The 24,462-nt window shown below is 45.0% G+C and overlaps 1 protein-coding gene across 1 annotated transcript in view; it reads right to left on the reverse strand.

Moving 5' to 3' along the window:
* The window catches only part of Itpr1 (inositol 1,4,5-trisphosphate receptor type 1), a 323,135-nt gene that overhangs the window by 296,621 nt on the left and 2,052 nt on the right, over positions 1 to 24,462 (reverse strand). The window contains exons 3-4 of the mRNA XM_032905993.1: positions 5,123 to 5,230; positions 1,035 to 1,105 (exon numbers count right to left, since the gene is read on the reverse strand). Of these exons, the coding sequence (XP_032761884.1) occupies positions 1,035 to 1,105; positions 5,123 to 5,214 (163 nt within the window). The 5' untranslated portion in view covers positions 5,215 to 5,230. The remainder of the gene's footprint in view (positions 1 to 1,034; positions 1,106 to 5,122; positions 5,231 to 24,462) is intronic.

Below are 24,462 nucleotides of genomic sequence, written 5' to 3' on the forward strand. Positions count from 1 at the left end.
CCACTTAAGTCTAATCCCTGAAACTCACACAGTGAAAGGAGAAAACCAACTCCATCAAGATGGCCACAAGTGCACACACACAAAATTAATAAACAAATTAAGTCATCAATGTACTTTTTAAACAATTTTGGAAGCCTTAAGAACAATCAGTGCCAAGCGAAGTACAATGGTATACACCTTTAATCGCTGTGCTCAGGGGACTGAGAGAGGTGGAGTTAGACACCAGCCCAGCCTACACCGTGAATTCCAGGAGAGCCAAGACTACAGAGTGAGATTCTGTTTCAAAAACAAGCAAACAAACAAAAACAGTGCCCAACCGTAGGTCCAGAGCATCAATAGAATTGACAATCTTCTCCAGATAACTCTAAGATGTGATTTGAACTGAGAACCATGCACTACCACCGGTACAACAGGAGACAAAAACAAAGCAGTGGCATCTAACATGCCGACTCCATTCAAGTACTCTCTGCAGTAAGTTGAGCTACCTTCTTAGAAAAACTAGAAACGCCGAGTCACAGAAGGCGCCATTAATAGGAACATTGCCCTGCTGTCCCTGGTAGCTCAAGTGGAAGGGCACTAATCAAGAATGCCTCATTCCAGGTAAGGCAGCTAAGATTTATCAAGGCCCCAAGAGGGATCATGTGATCTGCTGAAAGCACCCATGCTGCTTCTGACTGGATCCTTAAACCCCACTTGTTTGGAGACATAGCTGTGCTAATGAAAAGCTTTCAGACGAATTAGAACTTGGCAACACGCATTCTGTAGACAAACTAAGGCCCTAATAAAAGCCATGCCAATCTTGACTGAGAATTTATTTACGCATTTTTTTCAAGGAGTTTTAGAGCCAGGACTTAAGTATCTTTTTCAAAATCAGATTTCAAAGTAAATAAAGCTAAGGTTGCTACAGAAAAGGATAAAGGACTGAAAACAGGGAGGGAAGGGGGGAGAGGGGGCCAGCTGGCCTCACAGGCCCAGCAGCACCCTTCCTAAATGACCAAGTGAAGGTGACCACTTCATCAAAGCCACAACTTTACCTCTGAATTTCTTGGGCGGATTGTTAAGGTCCCCAGCTTCTGGCTGTACAACGCAACGGTCATCAACCAAGCTGCAAAAAGAAAAACAAATCAATGTCACAACCAAGCCTGGGGAAATAAAGCCCTTGATAAGCATTATGTAAAAACAGAGTAGCCCAGGGGCTTTTCCTATGCAAAAATGTACACTGCCCTGTCCTTCTACCAGCTCTTAGCCAAGGAGGTTTCCTATGCATGGAGTGAGATAAACCTGACCCAAGGGCCTGGCACTCTGTGATGGACATGTCAAGTTACTGTTTTCTGCAGCTCCTTTTCCCAGAACCACAGCTGTGAGAGATTTGCATACGGCATGCAATACTGCTGAATCTAGAAGACACGGGAAGAGGTCAATGCACCCGACTAACGGTCGACAAGGAGCCAACCCTGTGCCAGAGACTGTACCAAATCCTGAGACGTGAAGACTAAAGTGAGTCGAGCCTTGGCCCTGAAAGGGCTCTAGGCCTAAGTATAGCAGCCATAAAAGCAAATAATGAGTAAGGTATAATCTAGGAAGGAAGAAAGGAGAACGTCAGGAGCCATCTGTGCCAGGAGCTTCAGATAGAGGACGATGTTCAGAAATGTTCAAAGAGCCAAAACAGAGGTGGGGAGCTGGGAAATGGAGAGGACCCAGTGAGTGCAGCATCTTCAGGTGTGTGGGGGGAACCCAGTGCAAATTGAAAGGGCTTCGAGTTTCAAAAGCACGATCAAGTTACAAATAAGTAATAGTCACAGATTACATAAAGATGGGCAGCTCAAGTTCTGATTTCACTGAGAAACCAATTTACCTTGCATAATTATTTTTGGGAGAATCACTAAAATATATGCATATTATTGAGCTTTGAGATACTGAGATACTGTGAAGTTACATGACTTTTCTGAGTTCCTAAAACTGGAGAGCCAGCTCATTTCCCACATGACCATGAAACTTAGGCCCAGGTACCATGCTAAGATCTTTGGAACCTCTTCCATTGGCCTATGCTGCCTTTTATTCCAAATGCAAGGGACCATTAAATAATCAACTTTGACCTCTCCTCCAAAACTGCCCTGCATTCAAGGCCCTGATTCTAATCGTCATTTCAGAAAGTAAACTATACCTACACAAGCCTTTCTTGCCTAAAATCGTCCTGCTTCTCCTCCTCCACCCTCCCAACCAAGCTCCACGGAAACAATGCAATGGCCCCCTCCTTTGTGACTCCTGAGATGCCCAAGGCTGACGACCAGTGTCTGTCAAGTGAAGTGAATCAAAGTGTGAAGAGGATCCCGCCTTGGCCCTCAAAACACAAGATCAAACTATGCATCTACAAGAACCACAGTATACAGTGTGGTCAGCAGCCTGACAGTCTTCTACAAAAATTAAAAGTATAATGTGCACATACGAAACCTCTACCCTGGGCCCTTGTATGACAGTACAAGTTCAGAAAGGTCATCAAAGTTAATCCAATATTTAAAGGGTTGGGCCCAGATTCCGATGCCAGTGACGTAGGTCAGAGGTAGAACACTATGTATCAGACACTGGCCTTGGTCCCCCATGGGACATACGTAATGCAAAGCTGGACTAATGGTCAAGTTCCAATACGAGGAAATGCTAGGAGGAAGGGCCTCATTGGTTACAGACTGTAGACAACACTGATCTCAGTATCACAATGCTAATGGCATAGCATTGTGTCATCTCACTTTCCCCTTGCCTCTGTATTTCATCTGCAAAACAAATGAATTACTCTCAGGGACTCTGAACTCAGGGAAGGTTTAGATACCCATCCCTCCTTTCCTAGCACACTAAAGGTCTGCTCCGGACACAGCCTAAGAACTGGTGTTCTTAACAAGCTCCCAAGGTGATTCAGCAGCCCACCAAAGGCTAGTGTAGATCCACACACATACACTGGCTCTCCCAGGTCCTGCCGGAATTCTAAATTTCAGTGAGTCGTGGAGCTACCAAGAGGCAAGCACCAACAGTCTATATAAACAGGACAGGCTGGGGGCCAGACACCAAGTCCCATGAAGACTGACAGCCACTCATCGTGTCTGTGACTGGTGCTCCATAAATGTTAAACACATTCCAAAGAAGGGGGAGGAGGGGTCAAATTTAACTTTCCAAAGCCATGTTTTTTTTCTGCCCAAACCAAACCAACTTTTATGCAAGCTATGCCTGAAGGCGAAAATCTGAAGGAAGAACTAGCATCCAAAGTGTTAGGACTTTATGAGGGAGTCATCCGATGATCTGAAGAAAAATACTGAAGCGGAGTGTGCACCCCTAAGAATTTTAAGAATGGTGCACACCTATAATTGCAGCACTCAGAAAAGTGAGGCAGGAGGACTGCAAGTTCAAGGTCAGACTAGGCTCAAAATAATAATATGATAATAAAATAACGGAGCTGAAAGGGAAGACATGACGCAGGCTAAGGTTTTAAGGGCTCGGTGGCGGGGGGCTCAGCATCCGAGCCAACTGTCAGGTCCGAGGTCCCAGAGGAAAAGCAGGTATACGATGGAGCTGAGGTCTAACCAGCACCCAGACCAGCTGTGAGCATGTGAGGGAAACCAGAAAAAACCTCCTCTACAAAGGTTATGTGTTAGGATCCCTGGCCTTGGAGACCCAAGTCTTCTGAGTTCTGAAACCTGGGCAGGCAGGCAGGCACCTGCCTGAAGCACTCAGGTGTCATTTCCACACACAGTGAGGACAGATGATGGTGCTCACCAGGAAGAGGGCTGCTTGGGGGTTAGGGGAATAATGGAGGCCCAGGACTCAAAACAGCACCGGGCACACAGTGAACACCCACCAGGCTCAGAGTGCTTACCACTGCTGTACAGTACTGAAGTCAATGCTGAAAAATAAGAACAGGGGTGAATTAACCACAGGGAATAAAAAAAGGAAGGAGGGAGCCAAGATGGCCATCATTGGAGGGGCCAGGGTAGCAGGAAGCCTGTTTGTCCAAAGCCACAGAAGATAAAACTGTTCAGGGTAAGGTCAACTACGCAGAGAGACTGAGCATAGGAAGAAGCCGTGGTGACTTTTGAAAATGCAACTCTCCAGAATGAGAACACAGGTCTAACTGAGGTATAATTCTGTTATCTGAAATAATTTACTCGGTTGGGGTAGAGTACCCTGAATGAGCGTTTAACAATACTTACTCTGCACAAATACCAGAAAATAAGCACGCTTCCAGTAATAACTGTAATTACAGCGGACATTCTGGCTGCTGTAAGAATGAGGTTTTTGGAAAATCTGTTGGCCTGCCTTCTGCCCCCATTTATCTGAGACTAAGTCTTGCCAAAATCAACAATGCCACCCAGGCCTAACTACTCCTTCCTACACAAAGACGCTAAACCACTCCTGCCTATTCTGGAATGAGCCGTCTTGATTCCCCATTCTGCCTCTGTGTGACTTTAGGGGCTACTACACTTTACAAGTCCTCCCTCAGACAACAGGAGTGGGAGGGGAAAAGAGAAAAATGACCAGAAAGGGCACGCAATGGAATATATTTATATCCTTCCAAGTTGAGTGAAGATTGACGGAAGGAAGCACAAATGAACAGAAAATGACTTAGGGAAGTTGGTGCAATTTGGAACTCCAAATGCATTTGGTTACTTAGTAGGAAAGGGTCTGCTTCCAAGGCGAGAGATAAGCCAGGAAGCTGTAATGGTCTTTGCTCAGATTATACCCGAGCCACTGTGTAAAAAGACAAGCCAAATGGCTTTTCCACAAAACCAAAAAGCACTTCTTTGGTTCTGCGTATATTAATCTTCATATTTATTCCCTATTCGTTTTTTTATTCTCTATTCTTAAGTGCTTTCCCCCCTTATGTAAGAAGAGTAGATCATAACGTATTCAAAGTTAACAGAGTCCTAACTAAAAGGTTGTGTTCTTTTGAAACTGACAGAAATGTTTCTGTGTGAAAGGTGAAGTGACTAACACGGGATTCGCTGACTGCGATTTCAAGCAGCCCTTGGAAAATCCACTCAATGTGATAACAGTCTTATCTTACATAAATCAGTTTTGAGCAGATGTTATGATGTCTTAAACAAACCCCGACACATAAGGACTTCCATTCTCTTACCCCAAGGTGCTGATAAATCCATTCGTAGATCCCTCTGCATACAGAGAACAAATGTCTCCGATATGTAGGAAACTAGACATTTTGTCAGACATGTCCGTGTTGAAAAGCCTAGACAAAGTAAAACATGCAACACTGTTAGCAGAAGAGACATGATGAAGGAGGGGAAAAAAATGTCACTAAGATTTAGCTTAGTTCAATTTCCCCCAGCGCACTGCTTAAAATTCAAATTTAAATAGGCGTTTGACAGGCAGGCGATTCCACGAGCCAAATGAGGACATATGCAACTACATTCTGTCCTGCATATTAAATTTCTGGATATCCCAATGACACCAGCATTTGATTCTATAAGGCCACACCCAAGTCAGATTCAGTGCTTTGAGGACCCTTCAGTAATACTGAACCACCCAGACACCAGGGAACCCAGCCAAGAACTCTGTAGTGATTAAGGAGCTGGAAAGTCTGACTTATGACACAGTAACATATTCAATGTGCCTCAGGGAAGGTTAAGTCACAAGGAAGCACCTGGTAAAAACCTTAGGTCTAGCAAAGCCATGGGGCCTGAGTTAAGGAATCAAAGCGACAAGATGACATTAATCAGAGGAAACCTGGGAATGAGTACCACAGTGCCTCAGAGGCCTTTCCAAAGGACAGCAGTACACACTCAACACAAATGCTGTGGCACGCTCTACTTTACCAGGAAACACTTCTGAGGTAGCAAGACCCTTGCCCAGGCCCAGGCCCAGATTTCCCTATTCAGACACTAATCAATACTAAGATTCCCTGGCTGGGATTAGTTAGAAGTAATTCAAGAAATATACTCCTCTATCCCAGGAAATCTCTACAAAGCCCAGAAACTATCACACACACACACACACACACACACACACACACACACACACACACACACACAAATATTGAAGTGATTCCTAACAACAGCTCTCACCCAGGCCACGAACACTAAGGAACAGGAGCCAACTGCAAGACGTTGAAATGACATTTAGCAAACAGGCTCAGCTACAGGGAAAGCAGCAGCCCTCGTGTGGCCTGCAGAGTTTCCCAGCATTTCCTCAGCACCTGGTGTGCTGATGCATGAAGTGTTGGGGTTTTCCTCCCAGTCCAGACTCCACTTGAAATCTTTCCCCTTCTACTGACTCCAATAAATCGTTTACTCCACAGGCCACAAGAGTTGTAAGGATGTGGAGGGGTAAAATGTCCTCTCTCCCCTTCAACTGTTTTCTGGGTGCCAAGTTTTTCTCTGCAAACTTCTGGAAGCATTCTCCTCCTTCAGCAGGAATGCCAGATGCGGCAAGCAAACTGTTGGGAGAAGCGCCTCCCTGACTGGGAGAAGCTCCAGGAGAGCTGCCCACTGCTCCAAAGACCCGGACACTTCAGGAGAGACAAAGGCTCAGACTTATTTATAGAAGAGTCGGCAACCGAGAACATAACCAACTCTCAGAAAAAGCAACTCCCATCTCTCAGATCTGAAGGAAAGGCACCCAAGGAGGATGCACAGAGCCAAGAGGCCAGCTCCCACTCTCTAGAATCCTGTCAGCCATGCTGTCTTTACTCATAAGGCTATTATACCTGGAGTCAGACCAATGTTTGAACAACATGCATAAAAGAAGTACCAATGGAAACCCCCCAAAAAATAAATCACTTTATGACCAATTTAAAAGCTTTATCATAAATGGCCAAAAAGTTAGTGTACTTCTGGGATCAATATTTTCTTTCTTTTGAAAAAAGAAAGGGATTTGAGATAGCATCAGATGATGTAGCCGAGGCTGGCCTTGAACTCGAGAGAGACTGCTGACTCAGATTCTCTGCTGAGATTAAAGCTGGCCCTTCATACCTGGCTCGCTGTTAGGAATCAAGCCCACAGCTGGATGCTGGGCAACTGCTCTACCTCTGAGCCATGCCCTCCACCCCAAACTGGAATCTATTTTACATGAACAGGCATAGGATTGCTTCGTTTCCCTGCATTAAAGGATCAAACCCAGGATTCTGATTTACGACGCGAGTGCTCTGGTATGTAGCTATATCCCAGCTTGAGGACCAGTAGGAAAGCAGTTTCTGCCTGACTTCTAAGTCAGACCAAATTTGTGTCTGTACATACGGGCCTCCCAGAGGACCAATGGAGAGTTGCTGGATGCAGGAGGGCAGAACTGTACTTAGGAAGACAACCAGGGCCAAATCCAGAGTGACTAAAGTTCTCCTTGCAGGCCATGCCCCGCAGAAGGGCATTTGGCCCCAATGAAGACCAAGTCAGACAAGAGCAACACGATGACACTGTCCTTCAAATCTGCATCGTCTTCTGGGTATCTTACTGAAAGTTTCTCTAACTGTAAAGCAGCAGATACAGCCCGGTGTTCTGTAATAGCAGAGTGTGACATAACCTGGAAGGCCTGCGACCTGACAGTAATGGCAAGACATGACAGAATGAGGGAGCCTGCAACCTGACAATCGAAACAGCTTCCTAGACTGCGACTGACACTAAGAATCTACATTAGTCCTGTTTATCCCATCCAGGTTCCGGCCTGACCCCACCCTGATAGCATCTGAGAACAGAGCAGATGAGAAACTTTCTGAGAAGCCTGGCTCTAGAATGCTTCAGTCCCACTGCTGAGCTGAACGGCTAACGCCTGTCAAGGACTATCCTGTCCACCTCTGTGCTGAGAATAGTATCTTCTCAGAATCTTCCAGACGTGTGGCATGGCGTGATATAGACCCACCCCTCTTCTGTTCTTGAGGAAACTGAAGAACAGAAAGGTTCACATGTTCATCATAGATAATTAACAGACAGGAGGCACAGAGGTATACCAGGGCTACTGAATTCTGACATAGACATTTTCATCAACTGTACTCCCAGGGCACAGGGAATATGTTTACTGTTCTTATTCTCCAGGTGACAATGGAGAACTGTTCGTTTTTCTTTTCTTTGTTTAATTTAGTCTTCTCTCATATAATATATCCCGACCACAGCCTTTTCTCCTTCCACATTTCTTTTCCTTTATGGACAATTCTAATTCATTTTTTTTCCTACTGCTGCATTTCTCATTTTCCTACCTTGGCCATATAACACTTCTGTAAAGTCAGAAGAAAGGTTAAGCGTCTTCTTTCTTATCCATATGCTTATTAAGTAGACAAGATAATTGAACAAGTAACCTTTTGCCATCGTTTACATTTCCCCTGAAAACAGAGGCCAGTACGCCCACCACAGTTAATGATCCTCAACTGGGCCATCTGCCAAAGGTCCCAATTAAAAAAAAATTAAGTATCATTGAGCAGATTCCTCCCTGGGGGAATCAGGCAGATTCCCTCCTTGGATAAGATTTGGATTGAGCAGGCAAACCACTTCCAGGTCTGGTTGGAAGCATCTGGGTCTCACTGGTCTGTTTAATGACACAGGGATAGGAGAGCACTCAGAGGAGAGACCCTGAAACAATTCTCAGTTGGGTACTGAAAGGGAAAACCAGGGCTAGCAGAATCCAAATGACAGGCATTTGGGGCTGGAGGGAATAGGTAGGAAGTCAGCCTGGCAGCATCTTCAGGAAGACTTCCTGTTGTTAAGGAGCTGGGCGGGAGGCCACTTCTTTATCTGACTGTGGACTATTTGTGCCTTTTAGCTTCTACCAGCCGCACTCAAGGCTCCCAATACCCCCATACACAGAGACCCAGTCACTATGAGAAAAACAGAACACGTACCAACCTGCCATGGAACTGTGTCATAACTGTGCAGCTTTCAATACTACGAGGACACCCAGGGCTCCACACCAACAGCTCTACAAAGCAGGCCACCTAAGACTCCACTCCGGCTCTCTACAGACAAGCTATTGCTGTCAGCCCACCAAGGCTTCTCAGCTGATGCAGACCTCTGTACATATCTACACCGGGGATTGACTTCAGAGACAAGTCACAGGGAAGGGATGGGCTCATGAATGCGGAGTGCCTAAGACAGCAGCTGACATGCTTTCAGTGCTCACTGCTAGCTATTTTTATTATTCTTCAGTTAGAAGATAATAATTCTAAAAGAACCTAAGGTTTCAACCTCCATAAGGGGGGCGGGGAAGCTCCTCTGTATAAAATGTCAGCTCCGCGTTGCAACAAGTGACCTCCTGGAAGACCTGTGATGATGTATTTTACTTTAGGGGAAGATAATTATCCTTGCTAATCCCCCTACTGGGAAAAAGCTGAACTATACACAACGACTCTCGACTCCCAGTCAGGAAGCACGTGGGCCTTTCTGAAGGCACGAGACCAGGGGCTGAATACACAGTGGCTGAGCCACTGGCTAAGCATGCCATGCATGTCTCTGGTGCACGGCTGGAATCCAGCAAAATGCCTTCTCTGGAAGGTCTCAGCCCCTGCTTAAGCACACAGCAATTACTGCTGTCCCCACAGGGAGGCAGCCACCTCCCAAAACTTTCCCTTCTCACCTGTCCTCCGAAGCCTCCATGGCCTCTAAATCTGAAGGCTGCATAGCTTCTCTGTCACAAAGGCTTAGCACTTTTCTTCCTCCCTGACATAGTATGTATAACAGGGACCAGAGACCCCCACCTCAAAAAAAAACCCAAATATCCAAAGTCTATTGCAGCCCTGCCTGCCCGCCCTCCCTCCCATCCTCAACAGAGTGACTATTTCCCAGGATCCTTACTACCTGTGGCACTCCCTTCCCTCCCTAAAATGGCTACTTTCCCATACCTCTGCAGCTACACAGACCACTACCAAGCCGCTCGTCTCTTCCCAAGCCTGACTTGCATACACCCACACTTCCCTCCACTGCACCCTATCGCCTTCCTGGACCGGCCACCACCATCTCCCATCACACGTCTGCTCTCTGACTTGATCTCTTAGCTCCTCAAACTCATGAGGGAAGGTAGCCTCACTCTGTAGCAGCCCAGGACCAGGGACATGGTGATCACACTGGGATTGTCACCATGGTGCCCTCTTATCTGTGGCCAAAGTTCCCTGCTGATACTATTTGGGGACGGTTATCTTCTAAAGCTGATTAAAGCTAAGTTTATAAGCTCTTGGATCACTGATACATAGAACTTAATTTTAATGGCACTTTTTTTTTAAATTCTATGAGAAATTAAAAAACAAGAAACAGACCTCTTTTCATTCTGGGACAGGTGCTCCAAGCTCATGTTGAACCTCCACTCCATATGTCAAAAGTGGATGATGAATGCTGGCGAGAGGAGGTATGCTTAGAATTATGGGCTCAAACGAATGCACTCTGGCTGTGTGTTCTTAAGCAACAGAGCTAGCCTCTCTGAACCACAGCTCCCTTATATTAAAAGAAGGTGGAAGGAAGGAGTAATTCTTTGCAACTTTCAATATTATTATGGGGCATAAAGCAAACAATCCACCAAAAAAAAAAAAAAAAGGCTCAACTTCAGCGCCTGCCTCTGAGCGTTCATTCTTGCATCTTTGAACAAATCTGAAACAGAAACACTGACCTCAACATTTTCATTCACCTCTGCCCTAACTTGTGGTGAGTCCTCTACTTGGTTGCCAGTGCTAAGAACAATGCTGGGGGAGCAGGAACCACAGGCCCGGAGATATTTAAATCCTCTGCAAGCCCATGGGTGTCTGCTGCCAGCACAGCACGTCCCAGGTACCCGGATTCACACCACCCAGAGAGTCAACCCACAACTCCCTCTCTCCCTCTCCTTCCCACATCAAACCAGAGGCCCTGCTGGGAAGGAGGGGATGGTAGAGACCTCTTCAAAGGGCTGATAATTTAATTATTTAAAAACCTCTCCTATTCTGCTGTAAAAACAGGCTGAAGCAAAGCCTCACTGAAAAAAAAGAACTATGTTCATTTAATTTTAAACAACTCCAGACAGATTTTACATTTCGTTTTCTAAAAGCTCCAAGTGTGTGTGGGGGGGGCTCGTTTATTATCATTTTTCCATCTATTATATCTCCTGCACACACTTAATTTAATAGCACTTACATTCCTTTTCCAAAAAAAAAAAAAAAAAAAACTTAACTTTCGCCTACACACACAACTCAGAATTTAAAAGTTGGGAACTGCTCAAACTGAGTCCAAATTAGAACGCTTTTCATTAACTGAGAAGTCATCAGAACACCACACCTGTCGCCTGTCACAAGATCCTTACAAGTGGACAGGACGCTCAAGGAAGCCAAGTTAGCACCAGTCTGTGGACTTTAAAACCACAGGTTCAAGCCTGTACTTTAGCATGAGGTCTAGGTCTACCAAGACTACAAAATAAGGCCTACTTTCAAAACAAGAAGAAAAAAAAAACCATATTTGCACATGTGTGCCAAGAATAGCAAGCATTTTCTATGCTAAGATGAAGGGACCTGGGTCTCAGAGCTGAACAGTTGCCTTTCAGTAACTGGGGAAGACAGAAGTCCACTGACAATCTGACCTTAAATGAGACTCTTAGGGACCTCCCCAGCACACCATTCACTTCCTGGTGACAGATGCTTTGATACACTATTACCTTCACAGTGACAATCTTGCATAGCTTCAGCCCAGGGAAAATACTCCCTCACAAGTCGAAACTGTAACCACTTACCTTCCCAAACAGCTCAGCAGGCCAGTGTATTACCAAGGCCCACCCTGAGCCTTCTAACCTCAACTGCAGCAGGGCAGGACAACCATAAAACCTCGTCAATATAATTCCCACAGGACCTCTTGTCCCCAGTCCTGGGGACAGAACTCTGCGGCCCATGCATGTTGGCAAGCACCCTACCAGGGAGCTACACTTTCAGGGAAGACAATCTAATTTCCACAGTAGAATACTATGTAGCCAAGAGTTGCACCAAGAGCCCAGAACAGATTGTGGAGTGGCCGCTGATTTGAGGTTTTTTCCAAGCTGCTATTCTCAGTCACCGAATGACCGCTCCCACTGCACAGCTTCTAGGCTGTTTGCTATGCTTCTCCGTAGAAACAGAGGCAAGCGCTACAGAAACTGAAGAGAGACAAGCACTACCCGCTTCCAAGTTCTCAGAGCAGTTTTGTTTTGCTAAGACTCCTGAAATGCACTTCTTCCTGAAAAGGAAGAAATGATATATAGCCTCCAGCCTGGGGGATGCTGGGTGGCATCCCGCTACCAGAGCCTTCAGCTCCTTCCTCCCTCTTTCAGAAGTTCCCTGCCATCCCCACATCTCAAAGGGTTCATTTATCCCAGAATTCTGTGATTTCAATAGGGTCCCCAAGACCCTTTCAGTCAAGATTCAAGGACAAAATTAGTTTCACAACACTACCAAAGTACTTCTTTGCTCTGCATCTTTGTCTGGTCTTGTGTATGTACGTTGGAGTCCCTCAGAGGCTGTAAGAGATGACATCACTACAGATGGAGGGCAATGAAGATGTGTGCTATATGTGAATCTTCCATTCAACCAGGCCTTAAAGTGCTCTATAAAACTATCCAACAACAGAGAGAGGAGAGGGATGGAGTGGGGTGTTGGTCTATGTAGATCACACTGGCTGTAAATTAACAGAGATCTGCCTGCCTGTCTACTTCTGGAGTGCTGGTATTAAAGGTATACTCCATCACGCCCAGCCACGTTGTTAAATTTTGCTTTGTTTTGTTCTAGAGGGCATTATCATTTTAGCATTTGAAAAAAAAAATCTTACTATGCTCATGTGTAACTTTTTAAAATGTTTCTAATATGCTAGATACAGGCAAACATCTCATATCCATGGAGGTGTTTGGAGTTTCTCAACAGTGTTTAAGCACGTGAAGAACCCCTGGGATCCAAGAATTTGAAAACAACACTGAGTTGAAATTCTCTTTGATTGGCATTGGCCAAACACTGGCTGTGACTCAACCCAAAGACATTGAAAGATGATCAAAACTTAGAAAGACCCTGTCCTGACATTCAACCAAGACCCTGTCCTAAAGACATGCACATTCGACATACATTAGGACCCTGCCCTAACAGAGACATCCAAGTTCAGGCAGACAGTAAACAAACAAGATCAAAACAAGGTCAATTAGGCCACTATACATGCACGCAAAGAATTAGAACCAGCCCGGGGGTGGGGGAGGGGGCCAGCAGGAGAGCAGCTGCCTCATAGTCACAATTCCCTGGGTTACACTCCTAGCAGTACCCCCCCCACCAAGAAAGAGTAGGAATTAAATCTGGGTGATATATAATTAGGCAGCAGCTTAATTTTGACTGGTGAAGAAACACAGCTGAGACATTTAGGCTGAGATATGAAGGGGAAAACAGAGGCTATCCTAGGAAAAGGGGGAGGGGTGGGAGTGAGCAAAAGAGCTCCGTGGAGGGAGAGAATGCTGACACAAGGCCCTAAGGGCAGGAAAGAGCAGCTAGTTCAAAAACAGGCAGCCGGCCATAAATTATGCAGCTTTATTGGGGGAAGGGGAAAGGTAGAGGAATGGAGCCAAGCCACAGGGATACAAGCCAGAGTGGAGCATGGGCCTTCTTTTTTTTTTTTTTTTTTAAGTAGGTTCTTCCCTTGTCTGCAGTCCAGCCCCACTCATGGTAACTTTGACAGTTACTTAGTTTCCTGGCCCACAGCTTCCTCTCCTGTAAGGTGAAGATACCGTATATAAAGCTATGCTGTAAAGTAAACCAAGGGAAGAAAATAGCATGTGTGCTTAGCGCACCGCAGAGAGAACAAGGGAGACGGCCCTGTCGGTCCTGTCCTTTCTAAGCTGCTGCTGCTTTCAGGCTTCTGGGAATTGGTTTCGGAGAAACCCTTCCTAGCGACTTCCAATGATGAGGGACACATTGCAAGTCACACATATAAAAGCATGCCAGTACCAACTCCAGCACATTCTCCATGCCATTCCTAATAAAACCAAAGGTGCCATGCACAGACGAGGAGGGAGGATGCTTGCATACCTCTTATGCAGCACAAAAAAAAAAAAAAAATGAACTCTTGCCAAAGTCCTCTAGCACTGATTTCCTGTTGCCCCATTTAAAGAAAAATAACATCAACAAATTTGTCTAAAGTTAGGACAGTAAAAGGGGGCTTTTGCATAAAGACATGTTTAAGAGCATCTGGAATACAAGCAGAGCTCTTAGGACTGAGGTCAGGGACCAGAACAAAAAGGCACCTTGTCACTCTTAGGTCAAGCAGTCTCCAGGTGGGAGGGATTAACCATGGGCGGAGTCAGACAAACCATAAGGTCTTGGAGAGGGAAGAAAAAGGAATGCCCCAAGAAGGAAGAGTGGCTGGCGTGTGATCAATCTCCTGGCCCGAGGCCAAGAAAACTGTCCGGGAGCAGAAGTCTCCTCACCGTGTCCTCACCCAGGTACATATATGGCTGTAAACCCAGGGTAGAGAAAGCCCAACACATTTATGGTTGACTTTCCCAAGACAGGGGAAAAGGTTTCCTTTACAGCAGTCTGTTTCTCTTTCTGGGCTCTCTCGGGAATGTCCTCCGGGCAGAAATGCCGGATGTGATTTGTACTGTGAAAGTCAGAGGAGCCTCAGAATATTTTTGAGTTGGACACAATGCCACCCCGGCCTCACCACACATTCACACACAGGCTTGTCCCATCAAAAGCCATCCTTGGGAACAGCACATTCCTGCCACCATGTAATTTATTGTGTTATAAAAACCACGGCTCAGAACATAGGAAACCGTACTCAAATACTTCACCACTTCTGGCCCGTCCCAAAGGAAGTGACCATCTCAGAAGTCCCAGGGCCCTCTAAGACGATCCCAGAAACGGTGACTAAATCTGAAGCTCAGAGAAAACTGTTAAGTTTGAATGATGAACCTTAGGGCTGGGGCTGCACCACAGTGCCTAGCGTGCACAAGCTCCTGGATTCCATCTCCAGCGAGCTGTCCCTCGGATACTTCACACACAAAGCTATTTGGCCTTCCACACACATCTGCTAAGTAGTCTACCCTGGAAACAGGTACAATTTCTACAAAAAGTTATTTTTCAAAAAAAAGATGTAGTACTTGTATCTGTTCTTTTGTCCCCTCAAGACTGAGGTAAAAGAAGGCAACTGCAAGCTCAAATGTGGCCTTTTAAAGTGCTGGAGAATTTGTGGGTAAAAGCATTGAACAGTGCTCGTTTTATATGGAGAAAACCAGTCAGTCGATTCAACTGTCTAGTGATCTTGTGGCTGTCATATAGCCTATGAGAAGCCAACGCCAGGCCTCAGTACTTCAGAGACTAAGACCAGCTCTTGGGAGAGGAGAGAAAGGGTGTTTATTTTGGTACAAAGTTCAAGTAGAGTCAGTGTGAAGGGTTAGGAAGGTACTTTCCACCTTAACCACAACTGACAACCTAAGTTAGTCCCCCAGGGAAAGAGAACTGATCGCTCAAAGTTATCCTCTGACCTCCGAACATGTGCCATGGCGTGGACACGCACATGCAGATATGAAATAAATAAACGAAGAAAGGTGACTTAAACATTTTGAAAGTTGGCACCGGCCTCCGAAGAAAGTCCTCTGCCTGTCTAGCCTGAGGCAGCAAATCAAGTGAAGTCAGTTTCCCAAGAGGTGAGTGTCGCTAACTTTATCTACAAACCTACTCAGACCATGGGTTCCTCAATCCCGGCATGACTGACTTTTGGAGCAGTTCTTCACGACAGAGACGTTTTCCTCAGCACCACAGCATGACGAACCTCTACACTGGAAACTAGCATGCCCCTCACCTCAGGAGCCACAGGTGCGACAAGGAAACACGTCTCCTGATAAGGCCAAAAGAGCTTCCTGGCTAAGACTTGTCAGGGCCCTAGGGATAGGTCTTTGCTTTTTGATCTTTCGATAGCATTTGTTTTCCCGTCTGCTTATACAACTTGGTGGCAGTGATCCATAGCAGGTGGGGAAGAGTACCTGTGTGCGTATGTGTGCAGAGGTCAGAGGTCAACCTTGAGTGCCTCTCCTCAGGAACCTCGTTCTTGTTGGTTTTGTTTTGTTTCTGAGAGAATCTCTCTCTCACTTTGATCTGGGGACCTCTGATTAGGACAGGCTGACTGGTCAGTGAGTTTCTGGGATCTGTCTGACTCCCACTCCCCGGCATTGGGAACACCAGCATGAACCACAATACCTGACTATTTGTGTGGCTCTGGGGATTGGACTCAGGTCTTCCTGCTTGCCACAGCAAGGACGTTACTGACAGACATCTCCCAGCCCCACCATACCCCCCAGCATGTATTTTATACCTAGTCTACAGAAGAGGAAAAAGACACAGATCTTCCATATTTTGTTGATATCCAAGGGGGTGGCACAGGAGCCCCCGTCCTGTGGAACAGCAGGGCACACCAGTCTGACAGCAGTTTGAGCAGTTGTGTTTCACTACCCGGTCTCACTTCCACTCTCCCACTACCGGTAGCCATTCCTCAGGCCGTGTGCTCTCTAGAGAGCTGTAGTGAACAGCAGCTCAAACCCCTCCCAAAGGAGCAGCTTAGTACATGTCTACATGTTTTTCACAGCTCTCTGTACACCAAAAGGGTTTTCCAAAGTAGTAGGACAATTCGGAAAAGGTTCAATTAGCAGAGAGGTACAAAACCATAGTTTCTTCTGAGAGGTAACCCGCGACCTTCAAAGACAAAATGGACTTGAAGTATGGATTACTTCATTCAACAAATATTTCGTGAATTCTTTCAATGTGCTAGGTACTCTTGAGGGCTAAGCAAACAACAATAATAAAACCCACAAAGAAACTGGAGCTCAAGAGACAGAGTTATCAAATGACAGAAGCCTCAAGGAAAAGGAAAAGCTGCTCAGAGGAGGAGGAATTTGGCCAAGATCCTAAGGAGTAGAAAGACTTGAAGATATAGAGGTTGGTAAAATACACAGCAGGCAGAATACACACACACACACACACAGAGACACACACACACACACACACACACACACACACACGAGAAAGAGAGAGAGAGAGAGAGAGAGAGAGAGAGAGAGAGAGAGAGAGAGAGAGAGAGACAAGGCAAACAAAATGAATGTCCCTAAGTCTTTTTCTATTCAGAAATAGATACGGAATGCTTTTAAGTTGCCTTTACAAAACAAAAATCATTCCCCAGACAGAGCTCCTCCCCCAATGCAAATGAACCAGGACACTTGGAGGCCTGGGCTGTTTTCCTTTGCTCAGATTTTTCTGATGAGAACATTATATCCAGCAGTCCAGAAGTTCTGTAAGGAAAGAAGTCCTCAAACTTCCTAAAATGTCAATTCCCCCAAGTGTCTAACAACAATAGGTTTTAAACTCAGTTACACGTGTTTCTCCATGTGACTCCATGGCCCCTATGCCCACAGATAGCTTGTGGTCTCTTTGTACTTCTAGGTCCACAGCCATAAAAGTATCCTCAAATGTAAACACAGGGTTCTTGGGGTTTTGAGTTTTTTTCCTTGGTTTTGTTTTGTTTTTGTCACAATTCGGCCTGGTGAGTTAGCCTGTCTTTCTATCTCCCTGAAAAGGAGAAGACTGCCAGGGACATACATGTACAAAGGTGAGCTTCAATGGTAAGAAAGAGCCATGAAACACAGCAACTATAAAGGGCCACTAACAGGACTGGGCAGGCACCCTCCAGGACAGACTTACCCAGCATCGATGGGTGCACATCACCTGAAGGTCTAACTGAACGCCACCCTGATTCAGTAGGTCTAGGTGGGACCTGAGAGTACAATTACTAACAAGTTCCCAGGTCACACCAAATGCTGATCTGTGGGCCACAAGGATAGGAAAATGTAAATAGTGTCTCAAACTTTTGACTGAATCCAACAGCAAGAGAAATACTGAACTTAATAATAGCACATGTGTTCTCTTGGGTTGTCTTTCTGTCTCTTTCTATGAGGGCGTTAGTTGTTGCAGGGGACACACAGGTTATTTTTGTTATTGATGTTTTGATGCTGGGACACCTCACACACAGCACAAATTCTACCTCTGAGCTATTACCACACATAGACCAGTTTCAGTACAGGTTAAGCCAGGATGATCCAAAACTGAAAGTGCTCAAAATTCCATGGCCTCTTGAATGCCGACATGACACCACAAAGGAAATTCCACACCATAAAACTATTTCCACGTACAAAACCACTGAAGGATTCTCTGAATATCTTCAGGCTATGCGTTTAAGATGCATAGACTAGAAGTGAGCATGAGTCTTTAGACTTAGGATCCATTCCCAAGACACCTCCATCTCCAGCACTGTAGAACACATGCTGTCTTCTATACGTCCTACTTCACATATGTGCAAAAGCTGAGCAAGGCCCACAAATTTGACTTCCCCACCTATAGGTGAGGAGCCATTAAGGGATATGGATAGCATTTTTGTTTATCCAGGAATGTGCTAAAATGGTCATTTTTTTAAGTCAAATTATTTTTAGAATCTTTTGAGATAAACACAGACATATTAAATACATTTTGGAAATGCTGTCACTAAGAAACATTCAGGTCAGGGGTAGGGGTACATGGCTTTAATCCCAGTACTTGGGAGGCAGAGGCAGGAGGATCTCTGTGAGTAAGAGACCAGGCTTACTATATAGTGAGTTCTGGAACAGCCGGAGCTAACAGTGAGTCCCTGTCTCAAAGAAAACAAACAAACAAACAAAAAACCAAAGAAGAAGAAGAAAAGGAAGAGGAATTAGAAAAGGAGGAGGAAGAGAAAAAGGAAGAAGGAGAAAGAAGGGAAAGACAAACAGCCAGACAGAGACAGAAGCACTCAGGTGCTAACTCTTCCTTATCTGCGTTTCCGCTCTATTGTCTAGAGAGGAAAGCAAGTGGTCCTAAGCAAAGGTCTCTCAATGTGATTATTTCCCTCTCAAAAGAACAAGGGCTTCCTGATGAAAAAGGGTGATTCATGGTCTGGGATGAGAAATATAAAAGAGAAGCCTGGAACATTTGGTCACACGGAAAGCAAGAAAACTATGGGAACTCTCAAGGTCTTGTCAAAAGTTTCTGGACCCGACTTGAACACTGACATCAGTAACTCTATGACAACGGCAGATAGTTATCAACAATATCAATAACAACGACAGTGGCACCCAACTATAATCCACGAACTCGGGAGGCAGGAGGATCATCAAGTTGAGGGCCATCTGGACTTCACAGTGAAACCCTGTATCCAAAGATGAGCAACGGGAGGAGGGTGAGGGAGAGTGGGAGGGAAGTAACCACAGGAAGAAAAGCAGACAAAGTATGCTTAAATCTGTGAGCTCGCAGGGAACTCTTAAAGAATACTATATGCAGGGATGCCCAGCAATGGCACCACTGGCCAATAGTCTGAAATGGATAATGCTGTGACCCTGAAGGGCATAAAATAGATTTGGCCAAAATAAATAAACAAAAATAAAAAAGAATCAGACGTGGACTGAGTCTTTACATCTAACTACCAAAATCCGATCTACAGTAGGTCTCTGAGCTAACACAGTTCCGTGCACTGAATGCCAGCAGCATTCCCTCCCCCAGCACCTGCATAGGACAGCACCCAGGGCCACAGGCTTTTTTAAGCCTTGCATTATGTACCTACATAAAGAATTCAAATCCTACAGATTCACACTGAAATACAGATGCACCCGTGCGCCTAAGATGGGCTTGAAAATAACCAAATAGTGTTTTCAGATGCAGATGGAACAAGATTAGCTGTGAGTTAGCAACAGCTGAACGCCAAGCATGGTGAACAAAGTGGTTTCCATGCAGTAAGGAGCGACTGTTGAGGATGGAGAGACAGCTCAGTGGCTAAAAGCACTTGCTGCTATTACAGAAGACCCAAGTTCGGTTCCCAGCCCCTACACTGTACAGTTCACAACTGCTTATAACTCCAGTTCCATTAAATCCAGAACCCTTTTCCGGTCCTTGCAGACCCTACAACACATACTGCTAGCTTATGTTTGACATCTTCTATAGTAAGTTTTCCTTGCAAGTAAGCAGGGCTGGGGAGATAGCTCAAAATACTTGCTTTGCACAAATTTAAAACACACACAAACAAACAAAAAAACAGCAGAGAGTGCCTATTTCACAGGATTAGGTTATTCTGAACAATTGAATTTACAAGTGAACAACACTTCAACTGTCATTTCCTTTTCTTCAAAGGACAAAATACACCAATTTCGATTGTGCAATAAGGACGAACTCTGGAGGATGTAGTATTTTTGTACTCTACTCATTCCATATATGTCATAACTTAAATAAATTCCCTTCCCGGGGGCTGGAGGGATGGCTCAGCAGTTATGAGCAAGTGCTCCTTTTCCAGTGGGCTGGGACTCTGTCCCCACCACCTATACGATGGTACACACCATCTGGACTCCAGTTCACGGGAACAAGTGTCTGTTCTGGCTTCTGAGGGCACCAGGCATGTGCGCAGTGCACTTCTATAAATGCAGGCAGAACCCATAAAATTAAAACAAACTTTTTTCAATGAAATGAAATACCAGCAGAGGGACAGACCTTTGGAGGGAAAAAAAATACAGGTATCAGGTATCCTCTTTCTAGGGAGGAGAGAGACTCAATTGTGAACAAAAGGAAGGAGAGCGATTGGGAAGGGCTGCGACTGTGAGACTCATACACATCTAATTTTTAAAATTTGTATTTATTCATTTACCTTTACTTTATGTGCATTGGTGTTTTGCCTGTGTGTATGTCTACATGACAGTGTCGGGCAGTTACAGGCAGTTGCGAGCTGCCATGTAGGTGCTGGGATTTGAACCTGGATCTTCTGGGAGAGCAGTCAGTGACCTTAACTGCTGAGCCATCTCTCCAGCCCTCATCTTTACACATGGTAAAAAGCCTAGGAACTGAGTGTGGGATGCTGAGGCAGAGTTACTGTTTTGCTATGTGGCTTGTCCATTGCTTCCTAGCATTTGACAATGAACACGTAATCTTTGTAGCGATGCGGCAAGGGATTTAAGTTCTGCACCGTGAAGGCATGTCTCTTTCCCGCTTTCAAGGAGAATCACTAATGTCGAGCTTCTTATATCGAAGGATGATGAGAACATAGCTCTCATCATCAGGCCATCCCCAGGTGAAATCTGGTGGACAGCAGGGTGGCCACAGGGCAGGGACCCCAGGACCACCAGATGGTTCTTAGAACACACTGAGCAAAGCAGAGGCAGCTTCTATTCTTCAGCAGAGGAGACTTCCTTTCCTACTTAACGCCAGGGAATGTCACATGACAAACCAGTCTGGAAATCTAGGCCTCCCTCATGCCCCCTGTATCAAGTTTCCAGCTGGTATGTGGTCTTGCCAGCCTGGCCGGTCTCTTTAGAGAGCACAGTGGAGTTCAGCAATGCTGAAAACCACACTGAGGACCCCGTCAGGGTTCAGAAATCCTCAGAACTGCTGATCTGCAAAATTCGGCTTTTGTCACTGGACCTTGACTACCCCCTCACCTCAAGCCTCACCCCTGCTCCCTACCTGCAGCCACTCAGTCTCCTAGCCCTGCCTCCAACACGCCCCACCTCCTTCCAACTCAGGGCCTTTGCACTTTCTACTCTGGACTCCTGGAGCATCTACATGGTTGTCTGGCTCACTTCCTTCAGAGCTCTCCTCAAATGTCACCACAGCAAAGAACCCTGCCTTATGTCCCCAACCCATAATACACCCTTAACATCCTTCAAACTTTTGTTTTTTCATTTTTTTATTTGGGTAATACATATCAATTTCCAGAAATTTTTAATGTTTACAAACAGAAAGCCTGTATCCATTAATTCAACTTCCGCTTCCTTTAGCCCCTGAGACTTCATCAATCCACATTCTGGCTCTATCAATCTGTATACTCATTTGGGACACTCCACACCATGAGAATCATACAATATATATCTGCTGATGGCTGGCTTCTTTCAGTTACATAACGTTTTCATGGTTTGAATACACTATGAAACATGTTCCTTCCTTTTCTGGGCTGCATAATAGTTCACTGAACACATGAACAGCACTTTGGTTTTCAATCATATAATAATAGATACTTTGAGGTTGCATTTTGGCCTTTAGGTATAGGTTAATGAGGCAACTTTCAACGTAAAACAAATGCTTAAGTTGGGTTTTGATTTTGTTTTTTGTTTTAAAAGATTTATTTATTTTAGTTATATGAGTACACTGTAGCTGTCTTCAGACACACCAGAAGAGGTCACCAGATCCCATTACAGATGGTTGTGAGCCACCATGCGTTTGCCAGAAATTGAACTCAGGACCTCTGGAAGAGCAATCAGTACTCTTAACCACTGAGTCATCTCTCCAGCCCCCTTAAGTTCTTGTTTTAAATTCCTCAGATAACTACAAATGGAAATGCCAAATCTTAGAATAATCCTGTTTCATGTTTTCAGGAGGTACCATACTGTTGTATCCAAGAGCTACCTCTTGCATTCCCACCAACGATACACAAGGGTTCTGGTTCCTCCACACCTTGGCCACCGTTATTCTCTGCTCGTCCCCTCCTTGTTTGACTATTTCACAACACTCTGCACCTGCCCTACTACACTACCTGGTTGTTTACATTGATCGCTTCCTACTAGCTACAATGTAAACTCCTGAAGAACCAACTTGCCTTACCCCAAGCACCCAGAACACAGTTGGCACATAGCAGGTATTCAAGAAATCTGTTGGGTAAGCAACACAAAACCCTTGAATCGAAACCATTTTAACAGGGTGAAAGTCTGTGAGGTCCATGGATCCCACCAACCGCCTCCAACTCTGACCAGCCTAGGGAACGTCATGGTTTACCAGGTGGTAGCTTCAGGAGTTTATTCAGCTCATCCCTCATTAGCAATGTTCTCAGAACGACAGACACTCTGACAGGGAGAATGACCCATAAAAGCACTGTAATTCATATCGTTGATTTCAAGCCTAATCTCATTCATCAAACTTCAACAGCGAAGAAATAAAAAAATAAATAAAATAAAAAAAGAGCTAACACAACTGCATGCAATTCTAGTTATCAGAGATATGCGAGTGCAACGCATTTTATTTTAAAACATCAAACCAAAAGCAGACAAGACAGGACACTGTCCTTGTGTAGATTCCTTAATTAGAAGTATCCAAGGACAGCTTGACCTAGAAACCTAACTCCAGGCCTGCTTTTATTTTGGTAGATTTTTTTTTTTTTTGGTCTGTTGTTCATATTTGGTATCTGTTGTTTCATTTGGTTTGTTTTTAAAAAAGCTGCTTGTATTAAAAAAAAAGTCAACAGAAACTCCATGAGATCATTATGAGCTAAAAAGCCATGTGAATTTTTCTCAAGTCCATTCCTTGCACACCATTGAATTAGTTCCAGGGCGTCCACTCTCGACCCCCACCTCCACAGTCTAGTGTTTTTGCAGCTGAAAACACTTGGAGGGCAAAGTCAATAGATCGTTCTTGTGGCATTAACCTATTTCTCTTCTAAGCCACCACTACGCCTCATATTCTTCAAGAAAGGCTGGCAAAAGGAGCCATGTTTGAATGGGTCATAGCGCCTCGGTGACTTTCATGGGCCTCGATGGAGAGGCCAGAGTGAGTCTTTCAGAACATAAAGAACTTGCCCTGCTCAGATAGAAGGAAATCTTGATGGGATTTTCTGTTTCGAATTGATGTAGTCAAGGAGCAAATTATACGTTCAATGTCTACTCATAACATGCACACATCCACACGACTGAAGAAGAAATGGAGAAGAAAAACACTGCATACAACTAGCAACCAGGCAAACCAGAGACCACAGGACAAGCTACCAACATTCCACAGATTGAACTGAAGCAGTTTAAGATTTCCAATTATTCAGGTAGAGACACACCTGACTCTCTCAACCTGCTCAGGTGCCTTGATGTGAATGACCAAAAGCTACTTGAACTATGAGCCAGGCTTAACACTGCACGTAGACACTGGGTTTCCTCTGGTTTTCCTTCTTAACTGTCCTGACTCAAGCTTTCAACACACACACACACACACACACACACACACACACACACACACACACACACACACACACACACACACACAGAGAGAGCTTTTCTAACATGAATTCAGCCCAACATTAAATCCTCCTACAAATAACTACATTCTTTTATCCCTGCCAAGGGCTGTATCATTTCCTTCTTACATCAAACTAAATAGCTGATACATTGTTGGTAAGACATAAATCAGAGTTAAGGCATTAAAAGCAATGGGTTCACTATTTTTCCTAGCATCTCTCTCTCTCTCTCTCCCCATAAACTTAAGCACAAGTGGTACACATTACTGCCTGGGCTGCCCAGTGACTTCATTCTGTATCTTGGTTTCTTTACCCGTATCTAAGGTCTTCTGTGATATACAGCTCTGCACCTGGCTTGCTCTAACCTAATGGGACAGCCTCATTATTTTTAGGCAAAAGATAGAGAAGAGTCTGTGGACCAGTTAACGGTGTCTGTAGCATGCTTCAAAGAGAAGACTGACCCCTCTTTGATCAACACAGACATTAGTCCATAGGA

Source organism: Rattus rattus, chromosome 6 (genome assembly GCF_011064425.1).
Source record: "Rattus rattus isolate New Zealand chromosome 6, Rrattus_CSIRO_v1, whole genome shotgun sequence".
In the NCBI taxonomy this organism is placed as follows: Eukaryota; Metazoa; Chordata; class Mammalia; order Rodentia; family Muridae; genus Rattus; species Rattus rattus.